General features: G+C 51.5%; 1 protein-coding gene across 3 annotated transcripts in view; it reads right to left on the bottom strand.

The window, feature by feature from the left end:
- The window catches only part of Parvb (parvin, beta), an 85,507-nt gene that overhangs the window by 37,622 nt on the left and 21,479 nt on the right, over window positions 1-26,406 (bottom strand). The window contains exons 1-3 of one of the 3 annotated variants that reach the window (XM_039079611.2): window positions 22,926-23,089; window positions 8,833-8,922; window positions 6,716-6,786 (exon numbers count right to left, since the gene is read on the bottom strand). In XM_039079611.2, coding sequence (XP_038935539.1) covers window positions 6,716-6,786; window positions 8,833-8,922; window position 22,926 — 162 coding nt within the window. In that variant the 5' untranslated portion in view covers window positions 22,927-23,089. Of the gene's footprint in view, window positions 1-6,715; window positions 6,787-8,832; window positions 8,923-22,819; window positions 23,090-26,406 lie in introns of those variants that run through there. The other 2 variants (XM_039079610.2, NM_001134780.1) reach the window with 2 other exon arrangements.

The raw sequence follows: 26,406 nt of genomic DNA, 5'->3' as shown, positions 1-26,406 counted from the left end.
TCCTGTCTCACGTTTATGTAAACAACTCTTACCATTTATTCTCTGCCTTGTCAATAAATGCTGATCACCCAATGGCTGGGCAGAATAAGGAATAGGGTGGGACGTCCGCCAACCAGAGGAGGGAGAGAAGGAGAGAGGGAGAGAGGGAGGCTCAGATCAGCGAGGAGGGTGTAGGATTTGGAGCCGTGAGGAAAGGGTCTGGTAAGAGATCATGGAAACACACCTGAAGCCCAAAGAGCCAGATCAATAGTAATCTGCAAGTGTCATGGGATGTGTCTGGGAGTTAGCAGGCTAGCATAGAAGTTTAAATTACATCATTTAACTGCTCAGCTATGGAGGCGCAGTTTTAAATAAATAATTGGTTTTTCTGTGTGGTTATTGGGGAATAGTGTGAGGTAAAGAAATACAGACACCAGACTCATGAACTGCTACGTTTATATTGAAGACGTTCTACTTGCAGGCGCTAAATGAGCAAGTGCTGGGAAGAGAGAGGAAAGGGGGCCGTGAGCCATTACCCCCACCTGTCCCCTCCTAGCCTGCACTTCAGCAGCCCTGAGTCCAGAGTCCCGGCATGGCTTCTGTTCACCACACCCTGTAGACTGTTTGGCCAATGGAGAACCAACAGACTGCACCGCTCAGATCCCAGAGCTGTGTGATGGTCACCCCAATCCACTTTAGAATGTCTCCTGTCCCTGTAGAGAGACCAGGCCTGCCCCCTACCCCAATCTCCCGTAGTCAATGAGATTACACAGTATGCAACTCCTCCCTCATGCCCGGCTTCTCCCTCAGCGCAGTGTTTGAAACCCGTCCCCATTACAACCCCTATCTCTCCCCAACTTCTGCCCGAACCCTTTACCACCGCATGACACAAATGTAGGTACATTTTAGTTGTCTTCCCCACCGGCGGACCATTGGGGTTGTGTAACTTTCTGCGAACCCTCACAGTCAAGGTTTCCATTTTTCCAGACCTGACTCCACTCAGTGCATTGGGAGACATGCTACGGTAGCAAGCCACCTGCACTGTTGAGTGTCTCTTGGGCAGGGGGCTTCTCAAGGACAGCACTCATTCACTGTCAACTCCCAGAATAAAGCAGATGCCTGCCCAGGTTGCAGCCACGACTCTCAGACTGTGGCTTTTCCATGCCAGCCAAATGAATTAAGCTATCTAGTCGGACACCTTAGCCTCTAAGAGGGGGAGGTCTGTGACCACTCTCAGAAATATCAAAGTGCTCAAGATCCAAACGCAGTGTCTCATTACTCCCCGACACAGCAGTGATCTGAAAAACTCATCACAAAGTCCTGACCCATCAAGTCCTGACTAGCTTCCGAGTGACCACTGAAGACTAGCCCAGACCGATGCTCACAGGGAGCACAGAGCCTATGACACACGAGTGTCTAGGGTAAAAGGTCACACAGCCTTGTAGCCCCTGTGTCCAAGCACGAGGGGGAGGGGACAGAGTCGGAGCCCTCTCCAGCTCTCTGGCTGAGTGGACTCCAGTCTGGCTTGTGTTCTTTGGCCACTGGGCTGTCTCCTCTGGGCAAGGAAAGCTAGGAGGTAGGGCCTGGCTGGAGGAAACAGGTTGCAAAGGGTCATATCCTGGATGCCTACTTGTCCTCATGCTCAAGAGTCTAAGGTTTGCTCTCACACTGAGGGCTGCAAACCACAGCAAGGATTCCTGTTACAAAATGGTAAGATCTCAACTTCACAAGGAATGAAAAAGTGATGGCGTGACGAGGTCACCGTGGTTACTGTGGCGGCTTTCATCAACTGTGCACAGCCAGAGTCGCCTGGAAGAGAAAATGCCTCCACTAGCTTAGCCTGTAAGCAAACCTGTGGTAGATTTTCTTGATTGGTGATTGACATGGGAGGGCCCCGCCCACAGTGAATAATGCTACACCTGGGCAGGTGGCCCTAGGTGCAGTAGGAAAGCAGGCTGGGCAAGTCAGTGGAGCAGCACCCCTCCACGGCCTCTGCATCAGTTCCTGCCTCCAGGTTCCTGCTTTGAGTTCCTGCCCTGATCTCCCTAGACAATGACGGACGAGCTGTAAGTCTTCCCTCTCCAAGGTGTTGTTGGTCATGGTGTCCAGCACAGCAACAGAAACCCTCAGAGGACAGGAAAGGGTGAGTCTTCTCTGCCTGCTGTCAAGAAGGGAAAGGAAGCATGTGCCCGACTTCCTTCCCACCTCCATCTGGGAAAGCTGCTAAGCCCTTATTTCTAGGGTCTCCCCTGAGGATAAAACACGAGTTAGTGTCCACGCCAGGTGCCACCCTGGGCAGTGAGGATGAAGAGAGATGCAGTGCAGTCCCTGCCCACAAGGGCAGTTACCTGTCCTGGGTGTTAGGCTGAGAAGGGTGCAGGCATGGAAGGTGGACCTCTGTCGCTGTGTCTCTCTGGTCACTGCCCGACATGCTCACGAGGCTCTTGTCACTCTGCCCATCTCAACAATCACCAGAACATGCTGAACCCCTGTGTGCCACAGGACCTTTGCACCTGATGTTGGGCGGTGGGCTATGATGTTTGCCTAGGTACTGATTAAGTCTGCTTAAACACCACCTCCCTGACTTCTTTGCAGGGAATGGCAGAAGGGAGTGAGGGTTGGAGGTGCCCCCTTGCTGCCTAATTGCATTGCATATTCACTTGGCTCTCGTCATGCCTGTCTCCCAGGTACACTGCATGAGCTTGGTGAGTGAGCCATTTTGCTCAGCACTTGTCCCCAGAGGCTACGACAGGAGCAGACTCAAGGTCTCGAACAAACCAAAGAACCGCCTGGGGAAATTCACATCTAGAAAGGGCGTAGACCTTTCTATAGGACTTTGCTTCCGGATGCTTCCTTCTTCAAACGCAGTCCTGCTAGGAAATCTCGAGAGAATGCTTCCTCTACGCGCAAATCGAAAAGTTAGGGAAGGAAAACTAAAACGAACAAAAACCCCATATTTAGATCTCTGACCTGCCCCAAGCCCAAAAGCAAGAACAAAAGGCCAAAAGCTCAAAGAAAAAGAAGAAAAAAGTCTACACAATGGCCCAGGCTTTCAGGTCCAGGAGGCAAAAAAAATCCTCTCTGGTCTCACCGCCACCCCAGAAGAGGTGGAACTGACTTGGGGACACCACCCATCACCCCATCATTCTGCTCCCGGCCATCCTTCTTAATCTTTCGTTTTACAAAAGAGCTGTTAAAGATAGCATCAGCCATTCTTTTGGGGGAGGCGCTCGTCTGCGAGCTCCAAGTCCTGAGGGCGAATGAGGAGGACATATATTAATTACATCTTTACGCAGCATTCGATCACGGCCAGCTCTAAGAGCTTTGCTCTAACCAGAATAAAAAATTACTTTCCCCTTAGTTCCCTCTGAATTATAATCGGGTCTGCAGTCTGTCTTCCCCAGAGCCATGACAGTTACGGTTTAATCACTTCCAAACAGAGTCCTGGCTGTGTTGTCCCCCGGGGTATGGGGATGCGGACACCTTACAGAAAGGGGTGGGAGTCCGTGCGCCCTGACTATGGCAGAGCAACTTCACAGGACCCTAAGGGGAGAAAACAGCCACATGACAAGGGTAAACCTTTCCCAGTAACTGAACAGCGAGATATGAAATCTGCTTTTGGAAGGAGGCACAGTCCAGCGTGAGGTATCTTGATGCTTCTGGCTAGCGTGCTTAATAAAGGACTGCGTAATTGTGTTGGGTTTTTTCTTTCCAACACCAAAAGGCATCACCCCAACAGTAATTCTCTGACCTCAGGGGTCTGTGGTCAGCGTGCTATGACTCACTGCCCAAAGTCAAGCACCCCAGGTTACTGGCTCAGTCATTGATCATCAGAAAAAGAAAAAAAAAAAAAAAAAAAAAAACACCCTCCAAACGGCTTCCCTCCCAGAGATCAACAGTGCTAAGCCCTTGACCTCATGCATGCATGGGTCCCCTTAGGATCATCCTGCATCGGAAGCTAACTGGGGACTCTCCAAATGCCCTCATTAGCAGTGACCTGGGTGTGACCAAGAGTGTGTGCTGCAGAGATCTCACACTCAGGCAACTCTGAGGGTTCCCGAGCTCTGTGTCAGGCCCTAGGGACAAGGTCCAAATCAGACACTGAGCACAGAGGCCTAGCAGAAAAGTGCAGGACACTTTTAACAGAACAGTTAATGCCATGAAGTATCTCAGCCATAAGCCTCCAACACTGTCTACCTACAGGGAATCTGGTTGGTTCCAGCAGCACTAGAATAAACGGCCACAGGAAGAAACGCCAGCAGAGGACACCAGGGTCTTTGAGGCTCCTGGGCCCACAGAATACAGACAGGTCCATTTCTAAAGAGATGCCCATGACCAGCTCCCCATCAGACCTGGCCCCTCTCCGTACCCATCATCAGATAATGAATGGCACTCCACTTTCCTCTGAGTTGGGACTGGACCTTCACCCTTTAATAACCCAACAAGCACGACAGATGCTCAAAATAGTTTTTAATAGTCAACCTCATTCCAGCGCCTGCCCAGCCAGGGCCAGGGACTTCAGACAAAAGGCAGAGGGCAGCTCGCAGCACTGCAAACATGATAGTCGTAAAGTAGTGGGCGACAGAGAAGGCCACCGAGACACCAGAGGGAAGTCAGGGAGGGCAGACACCAGGAGAGGGAGAAACAAAGCCAGCCAGGCTTCCTCAGAAACTCAGCCCTGGTCCCAAAGACTCCGAGGGTCTGTGAAGGACAGACGGCCACAATGACCATGTCCAGCAGGACAAGACTGTCAGCCAGATTGTCCTCTGACCTGCTCAGACCAACATACCAGAGAGGTTTTAAGTTTTAAAATACCTCCATGGGGGTGGGGGCAGGCGTATGGGTCAGCAATGGAGCAGAGTCCTGGGTGCCTGGGTAGGAGATGGCAAAAGGCAAAAAACTGAACAGCACCCCCACAGTGGGTACCCATGGAGGTATGGCTGTCTGAGAACTCGCTCTGTAAACAAGGCTGGCCTCAGACTCAGAGATCCACCTGCCTCTGCCTCCAGACTGCTGGGATTAAAGAGGTGTGCCACCACTGCCCAATGCAATGGTTAATATTAATTGTCAACTTGATACAATCAAGAATCAACTGAGAGGAATGCTTACATCGGTTTGGCCTGCCGGCATGTCTGTGAAGGACTGTCTTAATTAGTAAGTTGATGTGAGAAGATCGAGCCCACCGTGGGCGGCACCAACCCCTAGACCTAAGGGGTCCAAATAGGATAAGAGTAAAGAAACCAGCTGAGCACATCAGGCAAGCAAGTAAGCATGCCTACATTCATCCTCTCCGCTCTCACTGTGGATGGGACTAGCTGCTTCAAGCTCCTGCCACCTTGGCTTGCCCACAGTGTTGGACTATAATCCAGAACTACAAACTAAATAAACTCCTTGTCTCCTACATAGTGAGACCCTGTCCAAAGGGGGAAAAAAGGAAAAAGAAAAAGAAATCACCATCTTTGGATAGCTGTAACAGACATTTCCAGTTCATGTTTCTACAAGGGCATAGCTGGCACGCAACCTTGATTCCCCTGAATCAGCCCTTATGAAAGCTCAGTCACAAGCGGTGGCCTGAGCAGGCTCTCTGCTACAGTGAAGGTGGGACAGCCAATAGAGAGCCATCTATTTCAGGACACTGTCTGTCACATGCAGCATTTCAAAGCACCTGGTCACCCAAGCCAATTCTGGATCTCCAAGGCAGGACACCATCTGCTTGCCTCTGTCTCTGGTGGGTGGCCTTCAGGAGCCCTACTATGGCTTAGATCTGAGCAATCAAAGCCTCAGGCTGTCCCTGGACGGGATCAGCCATGTGCTAGAGAAGAGCAGGCAGATGTCCCTGGCAGCCACGGAGACACAAAGCCACCTGCCTGTTACTGTGACCTTTGTGAACAAAGCCTTTTGCTGTCCCACCTGGCTCCTATTCACACTACCACACATGGTCCCCAAGTGTTTCAGTTTCATTCTGTCACTGTGTGAAAACATTCTGGTTAAAGGCAGTTGAGGGGAGGAAAGAATTTATTGACTCACTCTACCAGCTCAATCCATCTGAGGGAACTCAGAGCAGAATTCAGCTCATGAAGGAGCCTGAAGCAGAAACCATGGAGGGACACTGCTTGTTGGGTCACTCACAGGCTCATGCATAGCTAGCATTCTAATATAATCTAGGACTGCCTGCTGAGGGAATGGTGCCACCCACAGTGGGCTATGTCTACTGATATCAATTAACAACCAAGACCATCTCCCACCAACTACAGGTCAAGTCTGATCTTTGAAATCCCTCAATTGAGACTCCCTTTTCATGTAACTCCAAGGCTGAGTTAAGTTGACCATTAACTAGCTAACTTGGACACCAAGGCCTCTTCAGATGAGACTCCAATAGGGGGAGACAACAACCTGTTCCCCAAAACAACTTAAATCCACACCTCATGAAGCTACAGACAACCAAGTATGTAGGTAGGATATATTGGCTCAAAACAGACTCAACACAGTTCTTATGAGGACCATGTGACAGCCTGTAAAGGCCCTGGTCAGCATGCCCTAGCATGGGAGCACCTAGAAGACTCAAGTTCCATCCATTCTTCAGCCCACACTCTATTCCTCACCACCCCTTTCTAATGTAGCCTCGAAGACACTTTCAGGAGGCTCAAGTCTTTCTTGTATCCACAGGAGTCCGGATCCCCCAGAAGAAGGCCCAGAACCAACAGGGATGGTCCAACCACATCAGACTATGACTCACCTTGACCAACTCCTTGAACTTGGGGTCTTCTCTAGAGGTGGGATCGATCATGGTGCGCTCCTCATTCTCCTCTGCCGAAGACAGAAAGGACCAGAGTGAATGGGGGTTGGGGGAAGGGTTGACAGGGATGCCAGGGGTGAACTCCCTGCTCACCCACATGAATCAGGAGGCTGGTGGAAAAGCAGAGACCATCATGTTCTCTGTGAGAACAACTCACATGGCTCTGTCAGCCAGACAAGATCGGAGATAAATCATACGGGACAGCTGGTGGAGATGAAGCCAGACTCTAGCTCCTCAGTCTTGGGCTCCAATTGCTCTGGCAGCAAGTCTGAGCCACGACGGCATGAGTAGAGAAAAGACAGAGTAGCCTCAAAAATGCTCTACCGGAACCAGAGAGCTGAAGAGAGCTTTGAGCATCAGTACCTGGGTCACTGTTCAACTAGTCATACAGGAGGCTGCGTGGTGCCTCGGAACACAAGGAAACAGACGGGCAGGCAGTAACATATACAAAACAGTATTGCACAGAAGTACTAGAAACAGCCAAAACACGCAGAAAGATGACATTTTACCCCTTTCCCCTGTGCGTTCCCCCTCCATGCCTGGCTCTGACAGACAAAAGTCCGGTGGAGTTCACGGGGAGAGCAGGACAGGAAGGTGGGGAGGGAATGAAGGCAGAGTAGCCAGAACAGAAAAGACCAGTGTCCCACAGAAGCCAGGGTGCCGTGGGCTCGCTGACCACAGTGGGGGCTGGGAGGAAGTCCAGCTTCCCAGGCAAATAGCCCGGAAGCACCTGCTGCAACAAGCAGCTGCAGAAGCCGTGACAGAGGCATGCCCTTCTGTGGGGAGAGACATCACGAGCCAGTGGTCTTGGGTACCAAGCCATCTCTGGGCCACACCTGCTTCCGCCATGAGACCCTAAACGGCCTTGTCATGGAAAATCTGACTAGACGGGGATCTCCCTCTGAACCAACGTTTAGAAATAAGCAGTGTCCCAAACCTGCCGTCCACAGTGACTTGCTGCCAGAACAGCAAAGTCAGGAAAGAGTACCTTGGCTGACGCCCTATCAGCAAGCTGCAAGGACCCAAGGTTCTTCCACAATCACAGTTCCCACATGGCCAGCCACAGGTCCAGCATGGATGGATGGCTCTTTGTGGTAGCCAAGGAGATGTATAGGGAGTTTGGGATATGTGCCTAGTTTTTTAATTTCTTCGTGCTTTGAGACCTCATTGTCCTGAACTGTCTGGTTTTGTGTGTCAGCTTGACACAAGTTGGAGTTATCACAGAGAAAGGCGCCTCCCTTGAGGAAATGCCACCATAAGATCCAGCTGTAAGGCATTTTCTCAAGTAGTGATCAAGTGGGGAGGGCCCAGCCCATTGTGGGTGGTGCCATCCCTGTGCTGGTGGTCTTGGGTTCTATAAAACAAACTGAGCCAGCCAGGGGAAGCAAGCCAGTAAGCAGCATTCCTCCATGGCCTCTGCATCAGCTCCTGCCTCCAGGTTCCTGCCCTGTGTGAGTTCCTGTCCTGACTTCCTTTGGTGATGAACAGCAATGTAGAAATGTAAGCTGAATAAACCCTTTCCTCCTCAACTTGCTTCTTGGTCATGATGTTTTGTGCGGAATAGAAACTGTGACTAAGACAGACCCACTCATCCCAGGGAGACTGTCCTCCAAGGGTGACTGTCCCCTAGCCTCCTCTAGGGGATCATTGGGTTCCACACCCTGAGCCAATCAAGACTCATCTTTTCTCATCTCCTAGATCAGCTATCCGCTATCTCAAGCCAGAACCTTGGGCCTGGCGCTCCTAGAGTTACACTATCCAGTCCTCAGCTCAGTAACCAATATAACTCTTCCTCCCTCTCCTCCACTGCTTACCCAACCATGCCTAACCACCCCCCACCTCCCAACCCCCTGGGATCTGTGACCGTAAACAGTCATGTTCCCAATGCTAAGTCATCTACACCTGCATGCCAATAAAATCTTCCCCGGAAGACTGGGGTGGAAGCCTGCTTCTCCCTAGAGATCTAGGAATTAAGACTCCAGTTCTCAAGCATCACCCACCCACATAGGGTCTCACACCAGGGATGGACACCGAAGGAGGCCAAGTGGCCATGTTACCTAGCTGGGTGTCTTCAGGGTGAATGTCCACCAAAGCCGGGGCCATTGGAGAATTGATGGCGCTCTTGCCTTCTTCCTGCAAGTCGGTCACTGTGGGACAAAGAGAGACCAGGTCAGTATGCAGGGAGCCCAAGAGAAAAGTCCCATGCTTCTAACCTGCTGCTGACATGGGCATCCCTTCCTGTTGGGAAGCCCAGAGCGGCTGGGGAAAATACTCCCAGCCCAGACACCTGCCATTTTGCTTGACATCGAGCGGTTCTTGTTGCCTCCCAAGCATGACCAGTCTGTCCACACTGTTCTTTGAAACATGGGAGCTTCTAATGGTTCCCAGACCTGCCTGAGGCTGCTTTGATAGACAAAGCTTAGACACCCCCCCACACACACCCAGCAAGACCAGAGAAAATGGATGGAAGTTCTTTCTCTCTCTGGATCTGGGGTTCTAGACTCGAGGTGCCAACAGGCCTACTTGCACTCCGGGTGGTCAGAATTTAAAGTGTGCCACGTCCTTTAGGATGGACGTCTGATGAAGGTGCCGTGAACTCTTACATCCTGTACTTTCCTTAGAGGCTGGCATCTCAGATCAGAAGCTGCCTCAGCTGGACACAGCTCTCTGCTCTGGGAACAGTTAACCTCCTAGAGGGTATCCACCCACAGTCAGCCTGTGATGTCCCCTCTCACCTCCTCACTTCCCACCTTGACTCTGCAGTCATAACAGCCAGCCCTCAGTTGCTGATACTTGGGCCTGCATGGAAATCTGCTTGGACGATGTCCTGAACCCAGGGAAGGCACGTCCACACCCCTTTTTCTCCCCAGACACCCCACAAATTCTGCAGGTGCACGCACACATGTGCTCCAGGTGATAAGTTACTAAATCTTTATTACCGTCTCAGTCTCTCCTGGCCCCTGGATGGGCACGCTTCCTCCTAACATCTTAAATCTCTATAGAAGGTCATAGGATTGGGATCAGGGCCAGTGGGCAAAAGAAGAGACTAAGGAAGTGAGCCCAGAGTCTATGTTGGCAGTTTATGGGCCCTGAGGCTGCTATCTGCTCATAAGCAGTAGGTATACAGGCTGGGGGAGGGAGCAGTTGTAGGGTTCAGACTGTGCACCCCAGTTCTATGGCAACACACAGGATCCTTCATCTCCCCAGAAATTCCAATGGCCCTTGGTCACAGCTATGAGGTATGTGTGTGCCCAGGGAGACACAATATGACACAGGAGCCTGTACAGATGCAGGGCTTGGCCCTCAGATCCAGAGGTGACAGCCACAGCACCGCCTGCCACTTTTTATAGCCCTGAGAGAGGCACGAATCACTTGCTGGCCACACATCCTGCCTGAGATCTCTGGGAGCAGGTGTCCCACCATTTTGTACCTCCATAGTGGAACTCATATAGAGACAACCCCTCTAAATTCTAAAAGGAGACCCTCTTGTAAACCCATGTTCAAGGCCATGTTATTCACAACAGCCAAAAGCAAAATCAGCACAACTGTTCATGGATTTAAAAAACAAATACCAGTCACCTCAACACTTCAGCACCTTACGTGCTGGTCACCCAGCACCTACAACAGCAGGGGACGGGGACAATATCATGTATACCACAAAGGCCTGTAGGAGCAGGGGGCCCTACCCTGATGGCTGGGAGACCCCAAGCCAGTCCTGTTCACCCCTCTGACCCTACTGCCTCAGGTGGAGTTTCCTGTTTGCTCTGTTAGGTCTCCAGGCAGGCTGACAAACACCAATCCCCAGCTTGGAACAGGACACACGACAGGCTCTTGGGACGTGGCTGTGGATGCAGCTCTGGGGATAACCCATCCTCTGCCTCCAAAGGACAGATGTCAGCTCTAACATCATCAAAGACCCTGACGTTCAGGATTTTTTTTTTTGAAAAGGAGACCCTCTTGTAAACCCATGTTCAAGGCCATGTTATTCACAACAGCCAAAAGCAAAATCAGCACAACTGTTCATGGATTTAAAAAACAAAACAAAACAAAACAAAACAAAACAACAACAACAACAACAAAAAAACAGGAAAAATCATGATGGCCACACCCATGGGGATCCATAAATGTGACTCAGTCTTGAGAAAGCTCTTCATTGTTGAGCCATCCCTCCAGTCCCTACTAATCATTTCTTAATCCCCCAATCCTCACTGTGTGTGCGTGTGTGTGACTCTAGAGGGAAGCGTGCAAACATCAAACAGCTCCGTGAGTCAGTGACCACCAAGGGGTGTGGACTCCCCTTGCCCCACCTCCCAAAGATCCATCCTGGGGCACCAGAAAGCAGACCCAATTCCAGCAAAGCCCTGCACTTCGTAGGTGAGATAGAGAGTACCAGAAAGAGGCAACCACAGCACCCTGGTGACCAGCGGTTCCACCCCGCTAACTTCTCAGAGAAGAGAACAGCAGGTCCCCTATGCTGAGGCCACGTGCAGTGGCTAGAGTAACAGTCAAAGAAGAATAAGAGTTTTGGTTGAGAATAAAGTTCTCCAGGGAGACTTCAGTGAACCACACAGGAGAATCACACGAAGGAGCCACCATTCCTCTCAGAAAGACCCCAGAGCATGGGGCTAGAAAGACAGCTTGGTGGGCAAAGTGTTTGCTGAGAAACCATAAGGGGCCGAGCCTGAGCCCAACAGTAAAAATCTAGCTGGCACTGGTGGTTCAAGCCTTTGATCCCAGCATTGAGGAAGCAGAAGCAGGTGATCTCTGTGTTCAAGTCCAGGCTTGGTCTACAGAGTGAGTTCCAGGACAGACAGCCAGGGCTACACAGAGAAACCCTGTCTCAAGACAAAAACAGGTAAACAAAGTCCCCACAAAAAAAATTCAGGCATGATGGCCCCTGTAATCCCAGGACTAGGGAGGCTAAAATGGGTGGCTCCTACCTAGGCAGGGGCATGAAGCCTAGGGCTGGGGGAGAAGGATGCAGGGTTGGGGGGTAGAGGGGTGAGGGGTGAGGTCGGAAATCTCAGTTGGTGACGTGCAGTGGAATGCCATTATCAAAGCACAGAAACTAGGTCACATAAAACAAAAATTTCCGTGCTGCCCTTGAACATCAAAAACAACGCTAAACAGGGCCAGGCACTGCGTGACCTTAATAAACAAGAAGTGCACACCAGAGCCTGCCAGGCTGTGAGCCACACGTTCTCCCTGGGGTGGTCCTTCCTGTTCAAGGCCTTGGGGAAACAGACTCAGAACCTAGGAAAAGTACTGAGAACTTGGCCAAAGCCACCAAGTCCCAACTCAAACCTTACTCTGCCTCAGGCAAGCCCCCTGCATCTCACTGTGCCTCAGTTTCCCCACTATAGCACAAAGGTGGGAAGGAGTCCCTGCTTTCTCTTCAGAGGAAGGTCTGGAGCCCTCTGCACCTGGCCTGGGTTGCACACATGGTGTATATTAAAACCTACGTAGGAGATAGGAGGGAGATGGAGGTCAGAGAGGGATGGAGTGTGGAGGCCAGCGAAGGCAGAGGAGTTGGAGGTCAGGGAAGAGGGAGGGGAGGACAGAGAAGAAAAAGCACAGAGTGTGACTGAGACAAGCCTCTTGCCTACTTATGGATCTCCAAAGCCATAGAGGGTCTTCTGTGACTGATGGTGGCTCCCTGAGGAGGCTCAGGAGAGACACTGTTGTAGAAGAACAAGGTGAACCATGGGAGACTCCCTGGGGAGGCATCCAATAAATTGGTCTTGAAGGAAGTTCAGACTTGGGAGCAGCTTTAAAGACTACAGAGCAGGGGCTGGAGAGATGGCTCAGTGGTTAAGAGCACTGACTGCTCTTCCAGAGGTCATGAGTTCAATTCCCAGCAACCACATGGTGGCTCACAACCATCTGTATTGAGATCTGGTGCCCTCTTCTGGCCTGCAGTCACATATGTAGGCAGGATGCTGTACCTAAAATAAATAAAATAAATCTTAAAAAAAAAAAAAAAGACTACAGAGCAATGTATGGTGGGAGGGACCCAGTCCAGGGACCCACAGAAACCAAGGGTAGACAGACTCCCAGTCCATTGCCCCGGCTTGGTTCGTCGAGGTCTCCCACTCTGCACTGAATGGTTTCCAGTGTTAATCCAATGGGCAGCTTCAGAGGACCCACCAGTTTTCAGAGGATTTTTCTTTTTAAAGAGTCAGTACCTTTTACCCGACCAGTAACCACCTCAACAAGCTAATGGGTTTCATCGAATCTCAGGAATGCTGAGATTTTTAAAGTTATGGTCCAGGTGCCCAAAAGGATTCACACTTCAAAGATGCCACTGGCCGTGCCCAGTCCCAGTCCTGAGGTAGGTTAATGATGGCACTCACAGGAACCTGCCGGCTGGCTTTCCCAAGCATCCTCACTGTTCTGAGGTGAGTGCCTTTCCACAGGCAACTCGGCAGCCAGACCTGAGGAGTGGGCGTCAACCCGGTCCTTCTGGCCAAGGGGCCCTCTTACTGCACCGAGTCTCCAGGACCCTCGGAGAGCCAGCTGTACAGAAATACCATCTGAGGACAAAGAGGAGGAAGCTAGGAGGGAGATGGAGGCCAGAGAGGGGTGGAGTGTGGAGGCCAGGGAAGGCAGAGGAGTTGGAGGTCAGGGAAAGGGAAGGGGAAGACAGAGAAGAAAGAGAGCGCAGAGCGTGACTGTGACGAGCCTCTTGTCTACTCACGGGTCTCCAAAGACTTGGCAAGGCTTAAAAGGCAAAAAGTTAGATGTGGGGACGCATGCCTTTAATCCTGACGTGGAGGAAAATGGCGGCAGAAGGGTCAGCTCAAGGTCGCTCTCAGACCCACAGTGAGTTGGGGGCTAGCCTGGCCTACTGAAGACCCTGTCTCAAATTTTTCTTAACCAAGATTTAAAAGAAAGCAACCTGGAGAAGAAAAGAAGAAAAAAAAAGCCACCTTTCCTGACTTACAGTCACAGAGGGAAGCTATGACTTCAGAAGCTCACCCGGGCACCTCCTAAGAGTAAGCTATTTATACCTCGGGCCAAGCCCGGTGCTCACAGCTTTGATTTTGTTTTTTTTTTTTATCCTTTTTCTTTGTATGGCTCCATTTATATATTTATTATTTATACCCAGGCTCTTAAGGAAAAAAAAAGGGGTTTTTTTGGCAGCCTTTTTTTTGTTGTTGCTTCCTTTTGACATTATTAGGAAAGCAGGGCTTTGAAAGCGGGCTGGGTGACAAACAAGCCTCCCTCTAGGTGGAGGAGCAAGGCCGGCCAGCACCTGCAGCCTGCCTCAGCTTCTCATTCCAAGGGATAGAGCACGTCTTCTGGAAAAGTGGGGCGCAAGACCCTCATAGTGGAAGGATACGAGAGCCTAAAGGGGGCTCGGGGATGCAGGCTCTGGGAACCAGAGCAACAGTGACCCCTTTTACTGATGTCCACATAGCAACTGCATCACACTGACCCCAGAGTACCATACATACTCTTCTTGGTGTTCACAGAGAACAAAGGACCATGGCGGGGGTGGGGGTGGGGGGCTCGGGGGTGGAAATCTCAGCAAACCCACTCTGAACCAGGATCAAAGCAAAAATCTCACAAAAGGGGCCATGCCACACCTGCTGCACATCAAAAGAAGAATTTGAAACCAGTAGGAAGCTGCCTCAATTTGGGCCACTTAACCAGCCCGCCACAGGCTGGTGCCCAGCAGTGCCCTGCCCAGATCTACTCAAAGACAGAGCACTCTACGGAGCCTCAGAAGAATGGAGGGGACAAAGAGTCCATTGCCTATCTCTCCCATCTCTGCTCTCAGCAAAGGACGAGCAGGGGCCCCACCCCGTGAGCCGGCAGCGAGACCCCAGGACACCTCTGATAAACAAGTCCAGGAAACAAGAGTTTTCCGTGAATTTTCTAACTCCGAAGACGTTCTAATTCACCGTCCACGAAGGGCTTCTTCAAAGCGGCTCTGAAAAGCAATCACACTGCTGTGTGTGAGGCTCTTCCAGCTCAGACAAGTCAAGATCTGACCTAAATAAGATCTAAGTGAGAGTGAAAATATCATCAGCCTGGGAGTTGGGACTGACTGCTGCCGGCGACATTTCCGACATCCACGGACACGCAAAAGGCAAGGGACAGAACTCAAGGAGGGGAATTATTCCTGACGGAAGACCCTGATGTAGAAGTCTGGTCCATGACACCCACCAAGTTCAGCACCAAATATGAGGACAGCAGGCAGGACAGACAAGGCCACACCCTTGAAGTGGGGCAAGGCTAGGAACCCAGGGAGAGAGTGTCTGACTCAGACAGGGCAAAGAAGGAATGATGTTCAAACATTGTGCAGTAAACATCAGAGAAATGGCCTCTTCACCATCAAGAGGCCCAGCTGGATGGCTGTTCATGAGAGATGGGTTTGGTCTTCTCACACGGACCATGATGGAGGGTATTGAGCACAGGACAACACTCTGGTGTGTTAAGTCAGTAATTTCTAAGACAGGGCAATTTCGGAACTGTGTTGGCAAGGCCTAGGAATAGGATGCAACGGGGACTTGAACCATTGATTTATGAGCTTGTTCTGCTGGGGCATAAGGTTCCATTCTACTTCACAAGGCACAATAGGTTCGGACACTAAAAATAAAAGTGTGTGCATTTTAATAAGGTACATTAAAAAGGAGGCCATCGGCCCACATCTGAAGCCACTGCGGAAGACGTGTCTGGTTGAGACTGTCTAAGTAAGATCCCTAGAGCCTTTGGGATCCAGGAAGGCTGTTAGAGGGTGGGGCCTACCTCCAGCCCACCTGCTGATGGCCACTGTCTGCCATCATGCTCTGGCTCCAATAGCCAAGCTTACACTGGCTTACTCCACAGGTACCAGCATGATGCAACTGCCTGTGAGAGCTGTACCTGACACGGGGACACTCTGGGCCTTTGGGTCATTTTAAATAGAGGGGATGCCATCAGACTCAGCCATTTTCCCAGCACCCCAAGGTGTCCCTGCATTGCTCAGGGTGGAGATCTCCTGAGTAAAGCCCGTGGGGGTTTCTAATGATTCCTGATAAGAGGTTGGCCTCCCACAAATCCAGCAGTGCCCTCTCCTTCCCCACCCCTGTACCTTCCTCAAAGCCTGTTGGAGTCAGGTCCTGTAGATCACACACCCTACACTTCCTGATAATGGGAGAGCCCTCCTCTTATGTCTTTAGAAGTGCCTAGGATATACTCTGAGTGCACCTACCACCCTGGAAGGTGCTAGGGCCACTCTTCCAGGTTCCCACAGTTCACCATTCTCGTGACAGAGGCAAACTCTTAGCTTGAGGTCTCAGATTATCACCATGGTCATGCATCCAGCACAAAACCAGGCCCAGGATTCATGTACAGAGGACACATGGGAGATAGAGAGCAAAGGACTTCAGCCGGGGACAGCTACCCAGAACGCAGTTGGTGGCTGTCACCTACAGTTCACCTCCGGCCACTTCACTGATGGAAAAGTGGTGTCCCATTAAGGCTCACATTAGCCCAGCAGTCGTGGGTCACCAAGAACCCAATTACTACAATGCAGCCTTGATGAGGCAAGGAGAAGAAGGATGTCGCCTGGAGATTGGGGGGGTTGATTGGGGCAGCCAGTCTCGAGTCACCCTCAGCCTCTTCTACTTTGAAGGGCAGACCAACTATTCACACAGGCTTCTCTGACACAAGAGACGCCCATGGCAGGCAGAATGCATCTGTCTCAGGAACTAGGTCTAAACTAGGTCTGATGACCGCACGCTGCCTGATATCGCGTGTGTGTGTGTGTGTGTGTGTGTGTGTGTGTGTGTGTGTGTGTGCGTGCGCGCGTGCGCGCGCGCGCGCGCGTGCAGCTGAAGCTCAGAGCTAGAGTTAAACAGGCAATTCCTTCAGCCCCAAAACAGAGTCCTTTTCTTCCCCTCTGTCCCCCAGGGTGATCAGAAAAATGTTAGAACTACAGAAAAATGACTTGAATAGGAAGAAGGTTTCCAGGTTCACAATAAAATGTCAAACTTGGCATATAGGCCCCCTGGGCAGGCTGAATCAGGAGGGGGGGGCAGGGCAGCTCACTCACAGAGAACATGGTCCTTGAAGAATAAAAGGCAGCCTAGCTGTCTCCTCACATGCAAAGCATCATGGGTTTCTTCAACCCACCCTCTAGCCCAGCTGTCCTCAACCCGAGGGTCCAGACCCCTTTTGGGGTTGCACTGTCAGATATCCTGCATATCAGATATTATTTACATTGTGACTCATAACAGTAGCAAAATTACAGTTATGAAGTAGCAGTGAAAAATTTTTATGGTTAGGGGTGGGGGGTCACCACAGAATGAAGAACTGTATTAAAGGGTCATGGCATTAAAAAGGTTGAGAACCACTGCTCTAAACACAGCAGGGAGAATTCTGGAGGCTAGCCCATTGTCAGCCAGATGTGAGCTGCTACTGGTCTCTAACACCTTGGGTATGCCCTCCTCTAATCCAGTCCACTGTGCTCCCTAACCACTGACCCATCCAGTCCTTCCTCCAGCACAGTCCTCTACTGCCTCCAGAATCCATTCCACGGACCTGCCACAGTGTCACCAACCACCTGGCCCAGCTGACTTTTCCAGCACCTTTTCCTCTGCTCCCTCCGGTGGAAGCTGCCTCCCCTAAAGAGCTCAGAACACAGTGCCTTTACTTAGCCTGTGCACCCTCCCTGGTGCTACATCCCCAGGCTACCACTGGAACTGCATCCAGAACTTTCTCTCTGCCTGTGTGTGCCAGGAAGTCATCTCCCAGTTCTGAGCCCCGAGCTGAAGGTCCCTACAATCCAGACAGAGAAACAGGGAGGAAAGCTCCCCCTCCCCCATCACAGAACAGCCATGGACACAGCATCCCTCACCACAGGAGATGGATAATAGGTGGGCAAGATCGCAGGGCTGTTGTGACAACCGTCTGCTATATGGAGAGTGGCTAAGGATGAGATTTATCTCTCTCTGCCTCCTCCTCGCCCCATCCCAGAGCTGGCCATATCCAGCACTTCCTAGACTCACTCCACCTGAGCTCACCTGAAGAGAACCGAGTCAAATCCACGCTCTGGAAGGCTCAGCTCTCTGCCAGTGCCTAGGGCAGAGGGCCTCACCAAACGATGCTCAGGGGACTTAGAGGGTAGGTGCCAAGGTCACCAATTCTCAAAGGACCCAGATGTCAAATGCCACCCTAAAGATGAGGCTCAACCTATTCAGAAGCTCCTGGATTCTCTGCCCAGGCACCTGAGGTACAGGTAGTAAGGTCTCTCACAGACGCCCACCAGGCTAGAGGGATAAGCAGGATGAAGGATGACTCCTCCTGGCCGCTGACAACTCCGCAGAGGCACAGGCCCTCCAATTTCCCTGCAAAGAGCAGGTGTCAGACTCCAGCAAGCACAGCGTCTATGGGAGGCTCAGGGTCACCTAGGCTCAAAAGGCTGTGGTAAAGTTGAAAATGCAGGCCCAGGGGGAAAGGAAGACTGGAGGCACAACCATGGAGTGATGAGGGCAAGCAAACAGTGCAGGCCTCTGGGGAAGATCAGAGACCTCTGGAACATCAACTTCAGGTGCCCAGGTCACTACTAGGGTCAAACCCAGGGACTCACACATGCTAGGCAAGTTCTCTGTCATTGAATTACATCCCTAGCCCTTCTTTTTTGAAGCTGTCTTAGTTAGGGTTGCTATTGCTATGATGCAAGGGTTAATTTGGTTTACAATTCCACACCATAGTCCACCACTGAAGGAAGCCAGACAGGAACTCAGGCTGCAGAGGCAGGAGCTGATGTGGAGGCCATAGAAGGGTGCTGCTTACTGGCTTGCTCCCCATGGCTTGCTCAGCCTGCTTTCTTATAGAACCAAGGACCACCAGCCCAGGGACAGCTCCTCCCACAATAGGTTGGGTCCTCCTCCCTCAGTCACTAATTAAGAAAATACCCTAGAGACTTGCCCATAGCCCAACCTTATGGAGATATTTTCCCAATTGAGGTTCCTTACTCTCAGATGGCTATAGCTTGGGTCAAGTTGCAATAAAACTAGCCAGCCCAGTGGCTCAGGCTGTCCCGGAACTCTCAATCCTCCTACCTCAGCCTCTTGAGTGCTGGGACTACAGTATGTGATACCATGTCCAGCCAGGGTCACACTGCAGGGTCACCAGTGCATAGCGGCTAGTCTAGAGGACTTCAGCATCATGACTTGATTCCCCACCTCTGACGAACAGCTAAAGTTGCACCCTGCACCCCATCCCTGCACATATGGGCTCCCCAGCTCCATTCTCTTGGCCCTGACCCTAGGCTCAGGTGCTGATGACCAATGACTCTAAACCCCAGGCCACAGCAGGCCTTTGCTGTAAGCCTCGGAGTCCCTGGCTTATGACTTTTGATCCCACTTCCTTGCAAATCAATCACACTGCCTTTTTGACAAGTGATTTTAATTATGGTTGGAGGGTGGAGTGTGTGCAGAAGAACCGGGGGGAGGGGGAGTGCAAAAATCCAAAAGAAACAAACAACAGAAAAACAGAACTCAGATTTCACTGCCCACAGTGGTCACACATCACACTGTCCCTCTGAGAAAGTTGCACAGGGTGCTCACCAAAGCATGCTGGGAATGAAATCTGCTGGTCGCTCGAAGCAGCAGAGCAAGCCTGGGCAAGCTCAACACAGATAGAGAAATTCACTGTATAGAAAGAAAGCAGAAATGATAGCGAGAGAGTAACTCCTCAGCAGAGCTGGCTTCCCAGCTGTGGAACTAGCATTAATTAATCTGATCGGTAATGTCCCCACATACCCAGAAGTCCAAAGCGGTTCTGCTGAGAAAATAAGAAGATTAAATCATTAAGCCATTAACAACAACAACAAAAGGGCTCTACTGTACACCTGCCACGGGGAGACCCCCTCACTGGGCTGAGAGCGGGAACGCTATGTGCATGGCGCCCTCTAGTGGTCATCTGTACTATAGCTATCTGATGAGCCGCGGTTTGGGGGGCGGGTCCAGTTCATCTTCTTTGGCAGAGATAAAAGCTATGACCTGGATTGGGGGTGGGAGGTGGGCGGGACACTAGCACTGGACTCTGCAAGCTTGGCAGATGAGGAACCAGGGCTGAGAGCCTATGTAGACACGCTCCCTGCCCCTGACACTCTTGGGACTAACACACACACCCCACATGCTTCCCCAACACATTCTGTTCCCTTGCCATCTCCTTTCTTCCGAGGCATTGTCACAGTTTGGTACATCTGTGCCAAAGGTTTAGCTGCCATCACTTCTGTAAAGGGTAAGCATGTCACCTGCTTGTCTCCTGGCTCATGGCGTCACGCAGAGAGCACACAAACTGCTCAGAGAAAGCTGGCCGGTCCTCGGTGAGTTCAGGAGCCACTGGGCCAGCCCTCCTCAGCTTTAACCAGCTTTTTATTTGTTTTTATTTTCCCCATCTAGGTCTTTGGAGAAGGATCTTGAAACATAGCCCAGGCTAGCCTCAGACTCACAATCCTCCCAGCTCATTGGTCCAAATGCCGATATTACAGGCATCTACCACCATACCTGACTTAGCATTCCTTCCTAGGGACACTCATTGTAGCTCCCTGGACCTCTTTTCTCCTGCATCTTTTATGACTGCATGGTGCTTCCCCTTCTGTGATGAAGAAAAGGCCTTTGAATGCAGACTGGAGCTAACTCGGGAGTACAAGTGACCCGAGGAAAGAGAAACCACCATGAGCCTAGACAGTCTGGGAGATGCAGTGTGTTGATAGCTGGGGAGTTGGTGGGACAGCACGGGTCCTTCCCAGAACTGGAAGAGGTCAGAGATGAGAAGTAGATGAGGTCACTGAAGCCTCCAGAAGGCTGGAAGGCCCGGCCCTACTCTTGACTGATCATGACTTTCAGGACTGCAAGGTAACAAATGGACTCCCATTCTACAAACAGACTCCCATTCTAACTAAGGAGGCTCTGGTTCCTTGTTGCCACAGCCCTACAGAAACAAACAAGGGTGTGGTTGCACATTGCATTAATCCCAGCACTCGGAAGACAGGCAGGTCTCTGTGAGTTCAAGGCCAGTGTGGTCTACAGGGTGAATTCCAAGATAGCCAGGGCTACATAGGGAGACCCTGTCCCAAAAAGAAGGAAAGGAAGAAAACAAGAAGAGTAGCTACCAGCAGCCTTGCACTGCCTGATAGACTCTCTCTCGCTGGCCATTCAAGAGCTATTGAAACAGAGAGGCCTGGGTCGCACAGCAGAAAGACTTAAAAAAAGGAAGAGCAGTTTGACCTCAGTGTAGATAACGCCGCCCTGATCCTCACAGCAAGGCAGCCACTGGTCCTACTCCTTGACACTGAGGTCTGGGGAAGTTGATCTAGAAAACAGATTTCCCAACAAGCATTGACTTTTATGTGCAGAGACCCACATGATGGGACCCTCAGCACCTGAAGCCACCTCCCCCGAGCTAGCCTTTCAGAAGGCTTAGCCCAGCAGCCTTGGGCTAAAAGGTGGTTGGGCCCAGCTACCTCTAGCTTTCCTCCCTGCCTGGCCATTTAATAGTTCCCAGGAGTAGTCGGAGGGGTGCTAATTGCTTGCCCTTTGCAGTCACAGCTGTGCCCCATAAGCCTCCCTCCTCCTGAAGCTTCATGTTCTCTTTGTCCCCGAGGCCACCTCCTTGGCCTCTAACCAGCAGGGCAAGCATATTCTCTACCCTGCTCCAGTCCCTGGGTAACAAGTTATTGAGAACTGTGCAGACATTTTCAAACCCACACACAGGCCCCCAGCTTCCTTGAGGCCCTGGAGGAGGTGGCCCCAGAGCTGTGTTTTGAAGGTGGCTGGCCTGCCAGGAAGATGAATTCCATCCTCCTATTCCTGGTACGTGGGGGACTCATGAACAAACAGGGAAATATATCCTTTGCTGTAAGGGCCTGTGACCTGCTCAGGTGTCATAATCCAGGGGCAGGAAGTGTTGCTCTGCCAAGGTCCCTATCAGAAAGCTGGCCCCTCTATATTCTCCCTTTTCCTCATCTGGTCCCATTCTGCATCCAACTGGAAGTCCCCAGCCCAGAGGAATAAGAGAGATGCCAGGGGAGGGGTCAGAGACTTCAGGGATAGCTCCATGGAGCGGGAAGCAGACCCCCACCCAAGCCTGCCACCCACTTCCTCCCTGTAGTTGACTGCAGCAGGCTGGAAGGGTGTGGCCACTTGACCGGGGCAGGAACGTGGCCAGGGAAAGGCAGGAAAGTGCTGGGTCTCATTTCAGCCGAGTCAATTCTGAAGTCCTTTTGCACGCACACACACACACACCCACGCACAAATAAGAGCTGAGTACCCAGCATTGACTTCTCTCTGCTTCCTGCCTGTGGGGTGTCCTCCTGCCGCCATGGAGTGAAGCAGCAGCTCACTGAGCACTTCACATGCCAAAAAGGCATCATACGGTCACTTAACAAACAGGTTAACAGCCTGGGGGGAGAGGGAAGGGGGAGTTTGGAGCCCCTACTGAGAGCCAGTTAGCTTGACCAGCTCCTACCTCCCATTCCCACTTGCTGAGTGACCAGAGTCCAGTTGTTTAACCTCTCCGGGCTCCAGTGAAAGAAAAACTGTTACACGGACTCAGAGCTTGGTGCACATCAACTGTTCCAATGCTCCCACATTAAAAAACAAACAAACAAACAAACAAACAAACGAGCAAATGGATGCTGGGACACCCTACAATGGGAGGGCTTCTCCTCAGACCTGCCCCATGCTAAATGCCTCCCACTGGATGCTCCAATGACAAGGCAGAACTGGAGAGATGGCTCAGCAGTGAAATGTGGTACCCACCAAGTCTGAGTTCCTTCTATAGGACCCCTGTGGTAGACAGAATAGAGTCCCCTCTGACTGCCTCATGCTTGTGGTGGCATGTGTGCACACAAGCACACAACACACATACACACACTCACACAAATCCTAGCCATGGCTTGTCCCTGACAATGTCCCAAGTCCCATTCTTCTCGCCCCCAAGATCCCCATGGCCCACCAGAGTGACAAAAGCTTCAGCCGACAAACCAGGTCCTCATCTCCCTTGACTGCCACAAGATAGCCAAGGGCCCTCCTTTCCCATCACCTTTCCATGGAAAGGTTGGCCCAAGCTCCATTCTTGCAAAGCAACCCCCATAGACCAGGACCACAGCAGGGCTGGCTGAGCCTGGCCTCTGCTGAGGACGACTCACTGTCAGGAGCTTGCAGCTTCCAGGGGGTGTCAGTGCTCTCCAGGCCCACAGCAAGCAGCTACTGGCACTGCCCAGGCAGGGGGACGCTCATGTACCATATAAGGATCCCAGGGACATCACCATGACTTGCAACTGTGCAGCCCCTGAGGAAGCCACAGAGGCCAGGGCTGCTTGACAAGATAGCGCCACTGGCTGCATCATGTGTAGCTTCAGAACCACTGGAGCAATTCCACCTACCAGCTACTCCCCCATGAGCCCGGGTGGCACTGAGAATGGGGAGGACTCTGTGAGGAAGTGAATAGGAAATTCTCAACTCCGAGTATCTCCAGGGGTCTGGGCTGGAGGCTGGGGAAGGGCAGAGGTCTGCCGTATCTCGGGACAGCTCTATGAGGCCCCAGTGGAAGGTGATGTGACACAGGCACAGAGGGCCAGGGAGCAAGCATCTCCTGGTTGTCAAGTACACAGAAGACCAAACTTGAGGGTGCTGAGCGCCTGTCACTCGTTACCACGACAACAGAAATCAAATCTGAGCAGCAGTTTAAGCCAAGCAGAACTGCCTGTTTTGTGTTTTGCTTTTGTGGGGACAGATCTCTATACGAACTCCGAATGGCCTGAAACTCTAATCCCACTGCCTCAGCCTGGGATTACTGGTGTGTACCAGCAGTCTTGACTTCTTGGTTCTGCTTTTGTTTTTTTTGCAAAAGAAGGTTCTGGAAGTGGGGAAGAGGAAGCCACAGTAGAACTCCACGGGCTCTGCCTACAATATATCCGCTTTTCTGCAGTCACAGAACACTCTGCCTGGGCTCTGAGCCCTTCCTGCCACTCTGCAGTCAACTGTAAAGTGAGGACGGTAACCCTGACGTACCTCTCAGGTGCTCTGTGACCGATGAACTCCTATAAGGCCTGGCATCTCAGAAGATGTCCAGCTGCTATTGCTTATAAGTGTGACTGCAACTGTGTGTAATCCCGGTTGGGCAGTTTCAGACTGAGGACCATGCTTCAGAAACACCTAGACATCATAGATCCATTACTCCACACGATCTCCCAAAGCCACCGAAGGAGGCTAGAAACACAGACTGGACAGGACTGCTGTGCCCCACCAGAAGTTCAGAGTCAACTGTCCCTGATCAGCAGTCACACTCGGCACTAATGACCCAAGTGCAGCACAACAGAACCTCAACCACATCACACGTGACCACGTGCTGCGTGGGGACCACGTACTGTGTGGGGCACACGCACTGCACTTTCATCCCTCAGGAGTTGCTCACATGGTGTGTGCCCAGACAAAGAGTGCTTGCTGTGCTCTGACGCCATGATGACCACTGTAAGAGCAGCAAGATCTTCCTGCCGCATCAGTCTTACTGGTCTATCAGCCTATAGCGGGTTACCAATGCTTCACAGACATTCCACAGCCCAGGTAGGTTCAGCAAGGAGAGGGGGAGCCACCCCGCAGGGAGGTCAACATCCCTCAGCTTTGGGACAGGCAGTCAAAGCAGCACCACAGTAGATCAGGGCCAGGAGGGAGGACCCACCAAGATGTGCAAGGTAGCAGTTGCAACTTCCCTCATCCATGGACCCTCTGCACCACCGGCCCACATAAACCTCTCCTCCCTTAAGCTGCCTGTCAGGTGTTTGTTGATGCAATGAGAACATTAACGCAGCATCCAGAGGAGGAAGGCGGGAGTGGGGGTTGTTTACAGTGTCCTTAGCCTGTACAAGAGCAGTGTCTCAGACGCTGCAGAGCCTGGAGGGGATGTGCTCTGAGGCCATGAGGAAACACCTTTTGCCTGAAGGCAAACCTGCACCTGGGTTCCTGACCCACGTTCCTAAAACTCTTGGCATTCCCCAAGCAACAGGAGCATTTGTTTTTTAATTTATTTATTGTTTGTTTGTTCTAAGGAGGCAACTTGTGGAAGTTCTTGGTCCTAGAAAGACTAGAGCAGCATGAGAAGCTTGGAAACACCAGCTCCTCCAGTCTTCTGGAGAGGAGAGGAACTGGGGGCCAAGGTCCTCATCTGCCCCACCTTTGTGTGCTGCCTCTGTAAGATCCCTGACCTAGGGCAGTTTGTGAGGGCTCCCTCGTTGACAAGATGCACCCTGATGCTAGGACAGTGGCCTGTCTTAACAGATGCTCCTCTGGTCAGTCACTCAATATGGCCCTCCTCATCCCACTGCTTATCCTGATCAGTTTCCCAGGGTTCTGCAAATGAACCAAACCAAGGAGGGCATAGAAATCCCAGCAGCCCTGTCACAAGCTACAGCCTGCGCTTATGCCTGAAGTGGAAGTGGGGTGGTCTTGCGGGCTGAGCCTCAACCCGCAGCTCTGACGCTCTTTGGGTGAGCAGGAGGGCACCCCGCTGGTATGTCCAGAGAACTGCTTGGCGTGACAAGATATCCCCACATGCCTCCCTGCGGTGCACAGAGCCACATGTGGCCACCTGTCCGTGCAGCATCTGTCTGTCTCCTGCAGTTCCCAACAAACTAGCCAAATGCTGTCCAAATCGTTCTGTGAGTTTTGAGTTTACAAACCCACTTGCTAAAAAAAAAATCCGTAAGGCCAATGAAGCGTGTTCAGTCACTTGGGAACAAGCTCCGTGAAGCGGGAAGTTTAAGTTCCTGGGGTACAAGCACCCCACTACAGTCAAACAGACATCCTCTGCCTCCCTGGCTTCAGCCTTTACCTCTGAGAAGTACCCACGTCGTATTCTTTCAACACCTTGTGCTTTGGGTTGGCGACTGCTGTTTATAACAGACCTGGTGCAGTGGCCAGGGCTCCCAAACACAAGCCAACAGTGGTCTGATGGAGAAACCTGTCACAGAAACCTTAGGCAGCAGCCTCAGTGACAACTGGGATCTGAGGTTTCCATGGTAATGGAACAACAGAAAGAGAGTGGGAGACAGACTTCAGTTTTTGAAGAAACGTGTTATATCTCCTGAGAACCAAACTTGAATTCTTGACATGTAGCCAAGAATGGCCTTGAACTCCCTATCCTTCTGGCCACTACCTCCCCAGCGATTTGATCCGAGGTGTGTACCCCAACGCTAGGCTCTCAACAGGCTCGGTGCACGAAGATGTCTTTTAACAGTAGCACACATGAAGCCTGGTTATACGGTGATCTGCCCAACTCAAGCTCAGAGCCTCATAAGTAGCTGCTTCATAGATGGCGAACGCTGTGCTTGTGGTATCTTCATAGCATCCTGAGAGCAGATACACACATGTGCATGCACACTCGCGAATGCGCACATACACGCACACATACACACACATCTTCTAGCTCATCCCTAGTTTCTCCTGCCTGGCTATTTCAAGGGTCACCTGTTGAAATCATTCTGCAGGGAACCATGATGCATGCCCATGTTCCCAGCACTTGGGGGTGGGGGGGGGGGAAGCAGGAGGGTCTCAAGTTCAAATCCAGCCTGGACTTCAAGTGAAATAGGGAGGGGAAGGGAGGGAGAATAAAAGGAAGGAGGAAGGGAAGGA

The sequence above is a fragment of the Rattus norvegicus genome, chromosome 7 (genome assembly GCF_036323735.1).
Source record: "Rattus norvegicus strain BN/NHsdMcwi chromosome 7, GRCr8, whole genome shotgun sequence".
In the NCBI taxonomy this organism is placed as follows: domain Eukaryota; kingdom Metazoa; phylum Chordata; class Mammalia; order Rodentia; family Muridae; genus Rattus; species Rattus norvegicus.
Note: the sequence above shows the minus strand (reverse complement) of the source record. Positions and strands in the feature narration are given on the sequence as shown.